The sequence below is a fragment of the Pseudopipra pipra genome, chromosome 1 (assembly GCF_036250125.1).
Source record: "Pseudopipra pipra isolate bDixPip1 chromosome 1, bDixPip1.hap1, whole genome shotgun sequence".
NCBI lineage: Eukaryota > Metazoa > Chordata > Aves > Passeriformes > Pipridae > Pseudopipra > Pseudopipra pipra.
This window is the reverse complement of record NC_087549.1, coordinates 97,893,307-97,907,692: the sequence shown is the minus strand read 5'-3', so window position 1 is coordinate 97,907,692 and position 14,386 is coordinate 97,893,307. Positions and strand designations below refer to the sequence as shown.

At 37.4% G+C, this 14,386-nt stretch overlaps 2 protein-coding genes across 12 annotated transcripts in view; one reads left to right on the top strand and one right to left on the bottom strand.

Moving 5' to 3' along the window:
• The window catches only part of IGFBP3 (insulin like growth factor binding protein 3), an 82,198-nt gene that overhangs the window by 49,244 nt on the left and 18,568 nt on the right, over positions 1-14,386 (top strand). The gene's annotated exons all lie outside the window — the stretch shown is intronic.
• Positions 4,120-14,386, bottom strand: part of ADCY1 (adenylate cyclase 1) — a 172,332-nt gene continuing 162,065 nt past the window's right edge. For both annotated transcript variants that reach the window (XM_064666863.1, XM_064666853.1), the window contains one exon: positions 4,120-14,372. In XM_064666863.1, the coding sequence (XP_064522933.1) occupies positions 14,034-14,372 (339 nt within the window). In that variant the 3' untranslated portion in view covers positions 4,120-14,033. The remainder of the gene's footprint in view (positions 14,373-14,386) is intronic.

Genomic DNA, 14,386 nt, shown 5'->3' with positions numbered 1-14,386 from the left:
CTCTCCCCTTCCTGTGCTCAGGAAGCTGTGCTCAGGGAGCAGTGAGGTCACCCCTCAGCCTCCTTGTCTCTAAACTAGACAAATCTAGTGTCCTCAGCTGCTCCTCATAGGACATGCCTTCCAGCCCTTTCACCAGCAAAACCTTTACTGAAACCTTCACTGAAGCCTTCAGGACTATATGAATCCTCTGTAGACTGTTAAACAAACTTTGCAGAGCCTGAGAAGCATTATGTACATTTAAGATCTTGCTCTCCAGCCACTTTAGAGATTTTGCCTTTTGGGTGACTTTCTTCACAACTGGTAGAATTCTACTGAATTATGATGTTATGATCACTGAAGAAAAATGTGGCATTATTTATGGTGGTAATGTGGAAGTGGTACCTTTGCAACTGCGGGAACATCCCATCTTTCAGTCTGACAATGACCTTTTTCTGTCCAGAGGTAACATCAATGTCTTTGTCCACTGTGTCCAGGAACACACTTATGTGTGACATACTCCAGGCTGGTCATAGGAGCACCTCATAAGCACCCTGAGAAGAAGGTTTTAGGGAATTCTGGATAAATAGTTTAGAGATTTTATAACCTATCAGAAAAAATGGCTCTGAACTAGCAATACACTGAGTCATGATGTGTGCTTCTACAGGTTTTAGGTATGACTGCTGTGACCAAATCTGTCCAAGTGGATAACAAATCTGATTTTGTGCACTCAAAGCCACAGTCTTGAAATACTTAGTGGTTTCATTGCTGCTCAGAAAGTCAAACCCTTATTTAAATATCTAAATCAGTTTCCATATGATTCATTTCAGTAAGAGCTTAAGAAACAATGAGACTTGGCTCTTTGTCTCTGAACCATTTAAATAGTTTTAAATGCTTTTAATTTGGTTGTTAATGTTCAAAATTTTTCACTGAGGTCCACCAATTGCAGGGAATTCAAAATAGTATTCTAACAACCACTTTTTTTTCTGCTTTAATGTACCATTAGGACTGAGAAAACAAAAGCCTTAAGGAGCACACCTTTACCCCTTACAGACAAGTTCAGTGCCATGTCTTCCCATAGTCTGGACCATCTTTACCTTCAGATGCAGTGCTTGGTGTCTATGTGAAAGGAGTATTAGTTTGTATATATTTAAAGATGCCACTATATGAAGATGAATTATAAAACCTTAAGGTATTAAAAATTGTTTCCTCTCTTGGTTAAACAAGGTTATAATAGTAGTCAGTCTAAAACCATTATGGGAGATTTCAAATTGAGAAAAACTGTCTTTTTTATACAGAAGTCTGGAGGATCAATATTTGACTTCAAAAAGCCTAATTCCCTCAGTAGTAAGAAGCCAGGTGCTCTTTAATAGCAGTAGAGGTCACTGACCTTGATAAAATCAATGCGTTACCACCTGCCTTTGTAATTACGTCAATGACTCCTCTTCATTATATGCTTATGCACTTCAGTCTTACCAGAGTGCCACAATGTGTTCTGTCTGCATGTTGTTTATTCACTAGTTGGTGTCCTATACACTTTCTACATGTTTCTACACCCCAGAAGTCAATCTGAGTTAATGTTCAACTGGGACCTTTCCTCAGTAACTAGCTGTGTCTTTTCTGATATGACTGCTCCTTTCTAACTATGTTGGCAGTGCTGCTGAGGAGCACATAACAGTATTGCCAAAGTTCAATAAACATACAGAGTAACTATAGAGTTCAGGGGAAAACAGTTGGTGCTGCTTTCATGACCTTTGGCAACAGTATGAGCACAGTTTGGTCAATGGCAAACAAATGTCTGACTTCAAATCTCTCAGCGACCAGAAAATGATGGATTTGTTTTACTTTATTCCATCTAATAATAAACTAAAAATGCTGTGTTTGTGCAGTGCAGTAGTGTGGCCAGACTGAATGTAGTCCTGAGCAGGAGGTAAGGCCAGGTGAGTATCAATGGCTCTTTCTTGTTGCAGTAGAATTGTGCAGATGAATCCCCAGGTGGTCTGAGATGAGGGAAAGCTAATGAATTCATCAGTCCCACTGACCTAGTGAAGCAGAGCATTTCTGGTAGGGAAGATCATCTACTTCATCTGTGATGGTGTAATTATTGATATGTTATGCTGCCTCTATGAAAGCCATCATTGCCATCTTTAGACTATGCCTTGTATATTCAATGTAAATATTCATGATAATGACTACTTCATCATTAGCTCTTTCTACTTCTTCATTGCTAGCTCTCTATGGCTAAATCTAATAGCCAACTAATGTCTGGTTATAAATATAGGAACAGCATAAGTCTGGGAGGCTCATATTAATGTAATATTAAAAACCAGTTTCTATTCTCTGAGCTTAGAGCATGGAAACCTATGCAAACTACTGCTGAAACTGATAGCAGAAATAATCTGTGCAGGACTGGATGTTTAGGATCAGATCAGGGCTCCTAAGTAGCCTGACTATACCCCATGATACCCATCCTTAAATGCTCTCTTCACAGTTCAGTGGGTTTAATGAGAGCTAAAATTGTCACAAACAATTTCTCCTATGTGGCTCACTTTACAGCTATGACTTTTTTTTTTTTTTTATCAGAATAGTCCAAACAAGAATATGGTCCATTACCTGTATAATTGTTTCTTTCCATTGAACATCATATTCTGCCAGCAGAAACAGGGCATTAGGTGACCCGTTGCTCGAGGGAATGGCTGCAAAACTGGACGACTTTGACATAGATACAATGGCAATGCACCAATGTACACAATAGGGGATGTACATAATGTTCTCATTTTCTATGCTCCTCTTCTGCCTGTTTCAAATCAACACTATCCTCTGGTAATACTTTTGGACAAGAACCCCAGCTTTAGTCCTGGGTTTATGCTATAGAAATGAAGTCTTTCTGGAATTCCTCATGTCCAAAAGTGCTACCAGAGGATATAAGCAATCTAATACTGATACTGCCTCATTCTTTAAGAAAAATAAATTTTCATACTGTTTCTGAAGTGATTCAGCTATGTAATGGAGCATGGCAGAAAAACGTTTCCAAGTCATGACCTGAGCCATTAATCCAGAACATATCTTGTTAACATATATGTATGTGAGTGTACATATATGTACACAAGTATAAAATATACTTTTACACAAGTATAAAAAGCTCTGTGTGTATTTATGTACATAAAATCCCCCAAAACAACACTGGGAGGGTTGCACATTTTAGTATTATGAGGAAGCCTTAACGTACCAATGTGGCAGAATAGGTCCAATGAAAGATGAAGGCCAGTTTTTCAGTTTATATCCTTTTGACTTTAGCAGTTATTCTGATTGACACTTGAAGATTTGGCATGCTGTCTTTCAGAGGTGAAAGACAAAACAAAATGGCTATGTAAGGCCTCAAACACTTCTCACTGGTGCAAGGGCAAACCAAGAACATTTCCATCACACTCCCTGTCAACACAATAATTCTGTACAACTCACACTCCAAGAACAACAGCTGAGGAGACTTGGTCTAGCATTTGGAATAAAACTGCCATATTTGCATGGACAGGAATGAGGCACCTGAGCACCTCTGCTTCTGCTCTGAGCTGGCCAAATAGGAGTCTGCTGTAATTCGGAAGTGGTACAATCAAATTAATTTGAATTACTCAAGCTTAGTGAGTCTCTTGCAAGGCATGTTACCTGATACAACTTTATCAGTTTTCAAATAAAGTTTAAGTTAACCTACACATTTTTGCACTCAGGTTGGCTCTGTATCTTGCAGAATATAAACTGCCAAAATCTGCACTTGGCCCAAGCTGACAAATTATTTCTGTCTTGTGAAAAGCGAGAGATGAGCTTCCCCTCCCCATCTTCTGGTGTATGTGGCTGGTATTTTGCCAGTTATTGCAAGTTTACTTTCCTCTGCTTGCACAATGAATGCACACTTGGCCCAAGCTGGCTTCCACTATGGTCAATGCAGAAAATCAACAGGACTCAAAAGGGAGTTGAATTGTTCCCATGAGGTTCTTCAGTTCACAGCAATTCTGAAAGCAAAACTGGAGGATTTCTAGGGGCATGTTCTTAGTCTGAAAACCGAGAAGCTGCAGCTGGACCCTCTGAAAGACAGCACCACTCCCTCCCTCCCACTCCCCACAAAAAGCCAAACCAAAACCAAAACAATAATCTCAAAAAGCTGTTTATTCAAGCAATTTTTTCCTTTATTTTTAATTAGATTCCAGAAATTATAATAGTGCAAACACTCAGTATAAAAGTTGCAATAAGAAATTTACATTCACATTTAACATTTCAGTCCATTCACTTTTTAACATAAAAATAGGACAAATATTCAATTGCTCTTCTCAATTTAACAATCCTGAAAAAGACTGGAAGATACTCTACAGTATTCTATTTACATAAAAATAGACCCGTATTATTAATGCTAATCAATCATTAGAAGTTACCCAGTGTTAAGTTATTGTATTGTACTCCGTATATACATACATATATAGTATGGTATAGCTATGGTATAGCTATAAAGATAAAAAGGTTATTTATAGTTTCAGTGGGTTATAATAGTTGGAATAATGACATCTTGACTTATTAGTTCATTCCTTAGAGCTAGGACTATTCATTTTACCTATGTAGATGTTTCTTTTGTGATACAGTGGGCCTCCTCCTGGTCCCTTTGAAGTCACTGTAACACCCTATTTGACATCAGTGGGGCAGGAATAGGCACTAGAATAAGGCCTAATCTAATAATTCAATAATAACTGATGTTAATATTTTCATTATTTTTATGGCTGTAAACAGGAATAAAAGTTCTACTGAAACTTTTTATGCCAATTAAATAGAGAGAATAAAACATCTGGTTTTCCCTTTGAGGAATAGAATATCTCTACTGGATGCAAATAATTCTTTTTCCACAAAGTCCAAGCAAATATTCAAGTTAGTTCAGAAGTAATGCAGAATTTGCTGCAAACATCTGCAGGTTAAGCAGCTGATAAGATTCCACTTGTTTCAATTCAACCAGCTTTATAATACTCCAAGACAGTATCTTTCCTCACTCTAATATTTTAATAGAGAGTGGCATCCAGGCACAGACAACAGGACTGCTCTTGAAATAGGTTTGCACAGGTTTGGTAAACTGCTAGGGAACATGAATTAGGCTACCCCACTCTTGCTTATCTGTGTCTCTTCTTTGGGCCCGTCAGCAGAGATGCTGCTCTGCCTGCTGGCAGGTTGAAGCCTTACTGCCCAGCCTGCTGCCAGCTGCTGGCATCTGCATTCCCACCACTTTGCCCTTTCAGTTTTACTGTCATATCTACTGCTTCCTACCCAGATTATGTCAAAGCTATTTCTTTTCCCCTAAACATCTATTATATGAAAAATCTACTTTTTTAAAATATATTTTCTTTTTGAAAACAAAGTTCGACAGCCTATAGAGGGAGATGGTAAAGCAGGCCTGAGTGGACAGTGAACACCTAAACAAATATATGATGGCACATTGAAGGTGAGTTAAGGGTAGAAGGGGCATCAATCTCTCAAGAAGCTGCAGGTCACATTTTTATGTCTGAAGAAGACTTATGTGGTATTAAGAGGTGGGTAGGTATGCCTAGCTCCTTCTCCTCTTAGTGCTATGGTATTTATTACATTTAAATATATATAGAATGCTTAAAATTATAAATAAGCCTACAATATACTCTGTCATCATGTGTAGGCAGGCTAATATTGATTGCAGAACACATGGGCCATGTGGTCTTTTGCTTCCTACCTTAGGCTGCTGAACATTAATTATAAAACACTTTTAAATCTTTTAAATTAACAGACTGGAAAAATACTTAACATCTCATTTCTAAGCAGAATGTATAATGACATACTAGAAGGGCAGAAATTAACCTTCAGACAGCAAGAATACAAGAGCTTACCAGCAGGATAAAATCCAGACAGATGTCGGTTGTGACACAAGTTTTAGCCACAGGGATTTTAAGAGATGGTCAGATTTGGCTGAGTCTGCTTGAAACTGTGAAATGTATGTATTACTACTGTTTTGCACCATTATCTACATTCCATGTACAAACCAATAGTTTGCCCACAGATAAATCTACACATAAGTATATTATGGAAAAAGAACCTTCAAGAAGAGGTTTTCAACCTCTGTCAGAATTTCACTGAAAATAATACCACTTCTCTAAGATTTTCTGTATTGAGTTATTAGTGCTAGAAATAGTAACTGTTCTTGGATTCTGGCTTTTAGAACAGTAACTCTAAAAGCATTGCTGTCATTCTTCTTATAACATTCTTCAAAACTACGTCCATGTAATGACCAGCTGCTTGAATGTTGAAAAGAAACTCATCATTTGGTTTGTCCAAGTGCAATCATTTTACTTTTTTTTTTTTCCTAATTGAACCCCAGTAATGTTACTACAAAAAAGCAGGAATTCCAAGCAAGGAAGGATTTCTACTGTAGCAATTAAAAATATGATTATCATGAAGCAATTTGGTGATGGCCCAGGTAATTAATTTTCATCTACATTTCATTGAAAATTGATATATTGCCTGAATGGCATTTGAAGTCTAAGAACAGAAAACCTTTGTACCCATGTGCACTAAGGAGCAAAACACATGAGAAATCACCTAAGCAAATTCAATGTGACAGCTGAAATTTTTCATAACTGATACCACTATTGACAAGTCTAGGATTAAATCAGAAGGTCAGGCACTTGAAAGTAAGACACGATAGTGCGCATAACCACAGTAATTAAAGCCCACTTTACACCACAACAAGAACTGTTAGCTGTTTTACTACCAGCAGGCTAACCTACATCTAGCAAATGTGACAGTCCTGGATGTTTTTAGTCAACATGTTGCATATAAGCCTGTCTAAAGAGGAGGGCAGCCAACTTTTTCAAAGGAACTCCAAACTATCTGGACAGATGTTCTACACAATTGGGCTTACTGTTTTTGCTGAGCTTTCTAGGAAATATACCCTTCTTTAGCTTGGACCCGCATATACCTGTGTGTGGCCACCCTCCACAAATAATTGGAGCACTCCTTGCATTCACATAGGTGTTCATAGTAAACCAACGTAGGAAATGAATTAGTAAAAAAGCTTCACAGTGATGCAGCATTGTTTCTTTCTTCAGTTTTATGCAGGTGTGACATGCCTGATGCCACTGAAGGCATAAAAAGGGGATCCTAATATAAAAAAACAGATCCTCCAGGATGCAGTAAGGCACAAGCAAAACCAAGTCCTTTCAGCACATATGTTATGTATGTTCAGCACATATGTATGTTAACCAATACTAATTCAAATTTCAAAGTGCTTCCTCATGATCAGAAAACAGGCATTAAAGCCTTATTTTTGTTGTAGTACGAATCCCGCTGAGTACTCTGCCAGCTCAGATACTCCAGACCTATCCCATGTTTTACTACTGACTTCCAAAGGACTAATGGCCTTTCACATTTTTCTTTCAGCAACCGCTATCTCACAGGCTTCTTTTTTTGTTATTTTGTACTCTTGCTAACTTTGTCCTTCTTTTTTTTCTTCTTTCCTTGTTTTTGTCCTTGCACCAATCAGATTGTAAGTCACATCAGGCCATCTAAGCAGCACGATATTTTAACGAGTAATTAAAGAGCAACAGCAGCCCCTCCCTTTTATGTACTTTTTATACTTAATTACATTAATGTATTTATTAATGATTTAGATTTGGCCTGAAAACTCAGTGAGAGTTGGGAATAAAAGTAACAGAGAGCTAAAAATAGTCTACACAGAGTTCTGGAAAAAGCCAATCATAAGCAGGGTTAGGGTAGAGAAGCAGTGTCCAGATTGTCATTATTCACAACAATTATGCTACAGTGAGATGTAAAACCCACTGAATTTGAGAGAAGTTAGTTTATGACTGTTGGAAGCCATTAACTACTGCAATGAAGCCAATCATCAGTACAAGGTAGTGATTTTTGTATGCAGGCAACAGGGATATATTATATGAATATACATCTTAATTTAGGATGACAAAAGTACTTGCAGAAGCTATACTGCTTAATTAACCCTACAGTCACCTGATTAAACAAACAAATTAACAGATTTCTGAGTCTTATTATAAAACTAGTTCAAATTGTAAAATACAGGAAGTCCTTATCCAAAGCAGAAAGTATTCATACTCCATGCCCTTTCTCCTTTGCTACCAGAATCAGTGTTATGCTCCTACAACACTCCTCATTTATAATACAGCAATTATATAAGTAATTTGAGAAGTAATCCTGAGTTGTAGTGAAACAGATATGACAACTATACCTCCAGAATTTAAAGTTTTGTTTAGCAGCATTATGGAAAAAATCAGATAGAGGATTGGATACTGATTTCTTATTCCTATGTCACTAGCCGACATGGGCCTCAAGCTGAGGGTTAGGCTGTGATGCCTAAGGGAAGCATCACTGTAAGCATGGCATCAGCACAGAATCCAGATGACTCAAAGCCAGATAAATTCAATGAATCCTAGTACTTTTGTTAAATACTTTCTGCTTAGCAATAGAAACTATCTGGAAAATGAGTCAAAAAAGCTAACAGAAATAAGGCAACAAAATTAATTTATATATATAAAAAATTTACATACATATATATATATGTATGTATGTATCCAGGAAAACAATCTGTTTGCATGATGTACTTTTCACATACAATAACTTATTACCACATTAGAAGAATACTCTGGGTAACATCAATGGGCCAAATTCACCTCCCCTACCTTCCATAGTGTTGCACCTGCATACAGCAAGGACAGATTTGACACTTGGTCCTTCATGATGAAAATACTACAAAAAATGCAGTATCAGAGAATACCTATTGAATGTCAGATATTATACCATTATGAACTAGAATATCTGTTTGCTTTTTATATTACAGTAAGTCGTTTATTGCTTTTAGTGACCAGAAGGTACCTTATGAAGACATCTTAGATGTTGATAACACTTTTTATATACCGTTTTATGGACCTTGGAACACTGAGGTTGGCAGATCACAATCACTAAGTTATTTTTCTTCTTTATTTGCTGTTTGCATTTTGATTTGCTGAATGCACATGCAACTAGTGGATTAACTGTGCCAGAAGTGATATGTTAAAAACATTTAGGAAAACTTACTAGTTTGTTTTGTTTTACTGAAGTCAGGCATGAATGGCATGCAGTAGATTGCAAGGAAAACCAAAAGGACGTCCATTTTCAAAGGATATATAATTTCCATGCACATGTAAAATGTCTCTTACAAAAGTCATTAATTTTTGTTAAAAGTGTGCCTTTTTGCCTCTTTTTATACAAGTGTACATGCAATTGCCTGTCCAAGCTAAAACTATTTACAAAATTTCATAGTACAATACATCTTTTAAAGTGAATAATACATGAAAGGCCTATGTTTTCTGTTGTTTTGTAACACTGTACAAGATTAAAAATAAATAAGGCATTATAATACAGGTTTATCACAAATTAAAAAATGTTGATTTTCACTGTAATACAAAACTCTTAACTTGAAGGAACATTATGGCTAAATAGTCCTCCTGCCTGGGCAGAACACATACAGAATCTGGACTTGCTGATGTAAAGAAAACGCATTGTTTCTGCTACAAGCAGGAATCCAATGAAAATGATTCATGCTACTTACTAATGTGTTCAGACTCCTCAAAGCACTGAAATGGCACAGGTTTCCCTTAAAACAGTGACTCCCAAGTACTTTATTTTGCCCTACAGATAAATTACAGGCAAAAGCGTGAAAGAGATTTAGGTGCATGACCTACTCTTGGTTACAGTGTTTTAAAATGTTCAGTTCAGTACTGACATGAGACATCATTATAACCCAAAGAAGAACTTGGCCTATAGAAGCTCAACTCCTGACCTTCACAAGCATGCTAAACTCCTGGTGATTGCTGCAGGCCTTGTGGGTACATAGGGGATGCAGATCCAGCCCTAACAAGTTGAAGCTTTTGTCTTTTGGTCTCACCTAGAGAAAGCAAGGGAGCATTCACATGTGTTTTGGTGAAGATAAGGGTGTGTGACTTACCACAATGGGAAGCAGCTACAAAAACCTACGCATTTTACAGGCTGGATAAAATAGCTTTCTAGTCAATGTAAATGGAATACGTTTGGAAATATCCAGCCAGTAATTCAACCAGTCTGCAATTTCAGCAGAGAATAATAATTAAAAAATCATTTGAAGATAAAGGTAGTATAGGAACACTTAGAAATTAGCTCCCAAGACTAAAGATCTCTGACGCTTATATCCTTATATAAAGAATGAAAGACTTCAATTATTACTCTTATCTGAAAGAGAAAATGTGCAAATTTATGTGAAATATTGTGCTTGCTGTTAATAGACATTGACATGCCAAAATGGCATCACTTTGTTGTAGGGCTTATATCTGTTAATTGTTTCAAGCTACCTGCTGCACAAAACAGTGAACAGAAGTACAGGAGACTATTCTGCCCACAATGTGACAAGTTACTATCCTCAGATAGCTTCTCTAATTTGGCAGAAAATGTGCATTTGTGGGGTTTTCGTAAATATTACTTCCACACATGAAACCTACTGACATGTCAAAGAATGCAGAAGAGCAGAGAGATTAAATATGCTATTTAAAGCTGTCCCACAAAAGCTGGACATAAACAAATTTACACAGAAGAGGAAAATGGGGAAAATTATATGAATAGGGAGGGAAAGCATAAAGGTAAAAGCACAGCTGCACCATATCATGATTTCAATGGGCATTTACTTTTCCCTGTTGAAATGGCTGCTGAATACTGCCTATCAATTTCACATGATTTTTTACTGATTTGTGCCTTGGCTGAACTTTTTTCATGACTTTGTACTGGTCAGTCGAGGACTACATAGTAATATATAGTTTTCCCCACAGTAAAACCAGCAACAACAACCATAACAAAAATATGAAAAACATTAATGACAGGATAATGATGTTAATGATGATGAACTTAATGAGAATAGTGTTAACCTGGTCTATTGGAAGGTGTTCCTGCCGATGGCAGTGGAATTGGAACTAAATGCTCCTTAAGGACCCTTCCAACTCAAACCATTCCATGATTCTATGACTCAAAAGTCTGGAAATTGACTCCAAATACACCATAATTGATGCTGTAAGCTAGCACATGTGCACTAGCTTGCCTGCACTACTAAGAAGCCATCCTGGTCCACTCAAGGACTGGGAGGCACAAACCTCCTGCAAAAGTGCCAAATGAGAAGCTGATGATGGACTGTGCCTGTCTGGTCCTTTCCATTCGACATAGAAAACACTCTTACAAAAGTCACATGCCTCATTTGGCTGTTGGAAAGGAGGATCTGGCTTAGAAAATCTTCGGACCTTTTCTACTAACACCTGCTAATCTTTTAAAATAAATAATCCAAATTTACCTTGCTACATGATCTTCCAGTGACATTACCAGGCTGAGAATGGGTCTGTGAATGAGAGCAGTCACAAAAGTATTAACAGAGGGGATCTGTTTCTGCTCACTGTCCATTTAGTGATCAAAGAAGCAATGGCAAGATGCATATATCTTGGGCCTAATAAAAATAATAACAAATAAATAATTTCATTGCAAACTTTTGGGTCGGTCAATGAGTGTATTTGTTCGATGTGTTCATGTACTACCAGATCTGATGCTAGAATCTGAAGATTTTTTCATTTTATTATTATCACTGAAATTATACCAAACTCACTGATTCAAAAATTCAGTAGCACGGAATCTTTAAGAGTGGAACTGAGTGATTAATGCTATTGCATATAATGCTTTCCAACTTTGTTAAATATTTAACTGCATGATAATTTAGTTCTTACAAACTAGTTAGACAACATAAATATGCAGTGTGCTTTACATGAATACCACTTATTCAGTTTAATTATGTAAATATTTGTTCTTTTATATCTGTATTCTCTACATGTATTTATTTAAATGGCTTTGGATGCCTCAAAACCAGAAATAAATTATTCTAGAAGAACAGCTGTGAACTGGATAGCTATTAGGGAGATAAAGAAATGCAGTGACTTTCTACAGACCAACCACTATGCAGACACCCTGTACAGTACAGTTAGGAAGCAGTTCTCAGGTTTTTATAGTCACTTTAATCACAACACTAACTTTGCTAGCTTTGTAATGAAGCACCTAGCTGACAGGGTACATAAAAATTAATTTAAAACCCTGTTGAAAACCACTGGAGTCCCACAGTAGCCTGATGTGGCTACATGAAGAACAGAAACTCCTGTAACATCTATTTAACTATTTGCATCTGCTGACACAGTATTTGTCCATATACTTTTGACACAAACAGTGACTGTTCCAAAGTAAAAGCTGATTGCAGAAGAATCACTCAGAATCTTCTTTCCACTGAAATCTGTAATAAAATAGGCCCTCTAAAGGGAAATGTGAAATCTAGTACATAAGTTTTCTATTGTACAATCTGGACAACTTCTGTAGTCTAGGGTGGGGTTTTTCATTTTGGTGGTGGTGGTGGTGGTTTTTGGTCTTGAGTTTTTTTGGAGGGGCAACAGGGATTGGGGTTTTTTTTGGTTAAAAGGATGTTTTGCATGTTTTTGCTTCTCTTTTGGAAAGCAGTGAGGTTAGTTAACCTGTGAATCCCCATCAGGACAGTATGGCACCGGTCTATAGAGTACGTCACTCAACAGGATGACCACCAACTGCCCCTACCTCGAGCATAGAGATGCACTCCACATTTCATATCCAAATCAGCGTTTCAAGATGAAACCATGGACAATAGGATGTGGGTTGCATTAAAGAAAAAAGCTGTCAAAATATGTTCCCTTTTATGCAGATTAAGAGCAGGCCTCACTCTCCTGGCACAGGAGAGGGCTCCTCATTTGGGCAAAGTTTGACTGTGCTTGTTTCTCAGAATTATAGCTTTCTATAATTGTACAGCTTTGAAGAGGGAGCCTGGATAGAATCAAGATATAATAAAACTGTGGCATAAATTTAAAAATCAGTTAAGATGTAAAATTATGTTGGCAAACATACAAATGTCACAAAGCTAGCAACAGCATGTTTGGCACCAGCACAGGACTATTCTTTGAGCTGTTTAGAAAGGTAAAGCTAATCCTGGAACTGAGCCAGACCTGTGCTATTTCTAAAGGCCTGAAATAATACCATCCTTCTGCTCCTCAGAAAAATCAGCACTGTACATAAAGGAATGTTTCTATATTGCATAAGCATATTGCTGTGCTTGCAGGGTGGCTCCTCCGTCTTGCACAAAGTCAAATGACCTACAAAGAGGCAGTAAGTTCTAAACTCTACCACCCTTTTTTTTTTTATGGAAAGAATATATATTGTTCTTCTGCCTAAACTTTAAGCTCTGTTGTTTACCTACTTCATATCCTAGTGTTATGGTTTGATTGGAACTTTTTGGAAATTTTTGAAGCATGCAAGGAGAACTTTAAAAATTACATAGGGTTTATTAATTAGCTGAATCCAGTCTTCATTAACCTGCCATTGACAGCACAATAAACACTGTTCTCATTGCTTTAACTCATGCACTGGGAGCACAGTTTCTCTAACTCCTCCTGTAGCCCTGGAGAGTCTCCAGGTGCCCCATATTCCATGGTGAAATGAAGCTTTCCTAATCCCAGGCCCAACAATGCTGGCTATGACAGAAAGAAATCTCTTTACTATGTCGTTGCAGGTGGATGTGTAAATAAATACACATTTTTTGTTTATCTCTATAAACCTCTATTAAGTCTACACAGAACTGTTTGTATATGTGCATATATAGATTAAAACATATATACACACACACACATAAATAATTGCTTGCACATTTATCTAATCTTTTTAAACTACCTTTTAAAAATGCCATGAAAATATTCCTCATTTCCAGAAAATCCCATTTTGACTTTTCCTAACAGAATTGCTAGCCCTTATATGTTCCATCCCAAGAGTTTGTTACACAGTCCCCAAGTTCTCTTTGGTTGGGTTGTAGTGGTCCTTGGTTAATGCCATGGCCTATGACCTCTGACCTCTTGGTAAAAATTCAGTCAACCATTGCTCTCCAAGTTCACTGCAGATGACACAACCAAATCTCCTTTGTTCTATGCCTCCTTCACAGCTGGCACAGAAGGAAGATAATGCAGTGTTTGATTTGTGTGACTGGCAGACGCTTGACCTGCTCCAAGCCCAGGTTTTGCAGTAAAGCTAGCAACTGAGGACACCGACGGACAGCTGGTGCCCAGTTTTGTTTGAATGTTTGCCCTCCCATAAGGGTACATTTTTCGCTCTAAGTTTAAAGACCGTGTTTGGGAATTATTTCCATCAGCCTTTCCTTCCAGGAAATAGGTCAACATTTCGCCTTTTCCCTTTACACTGACTTTACCCCTGCACACAAATTCATAACTGCACCTTTTTAATATCCGTTGAACTTCTTCTGTCACCTGAAGACAGAAAA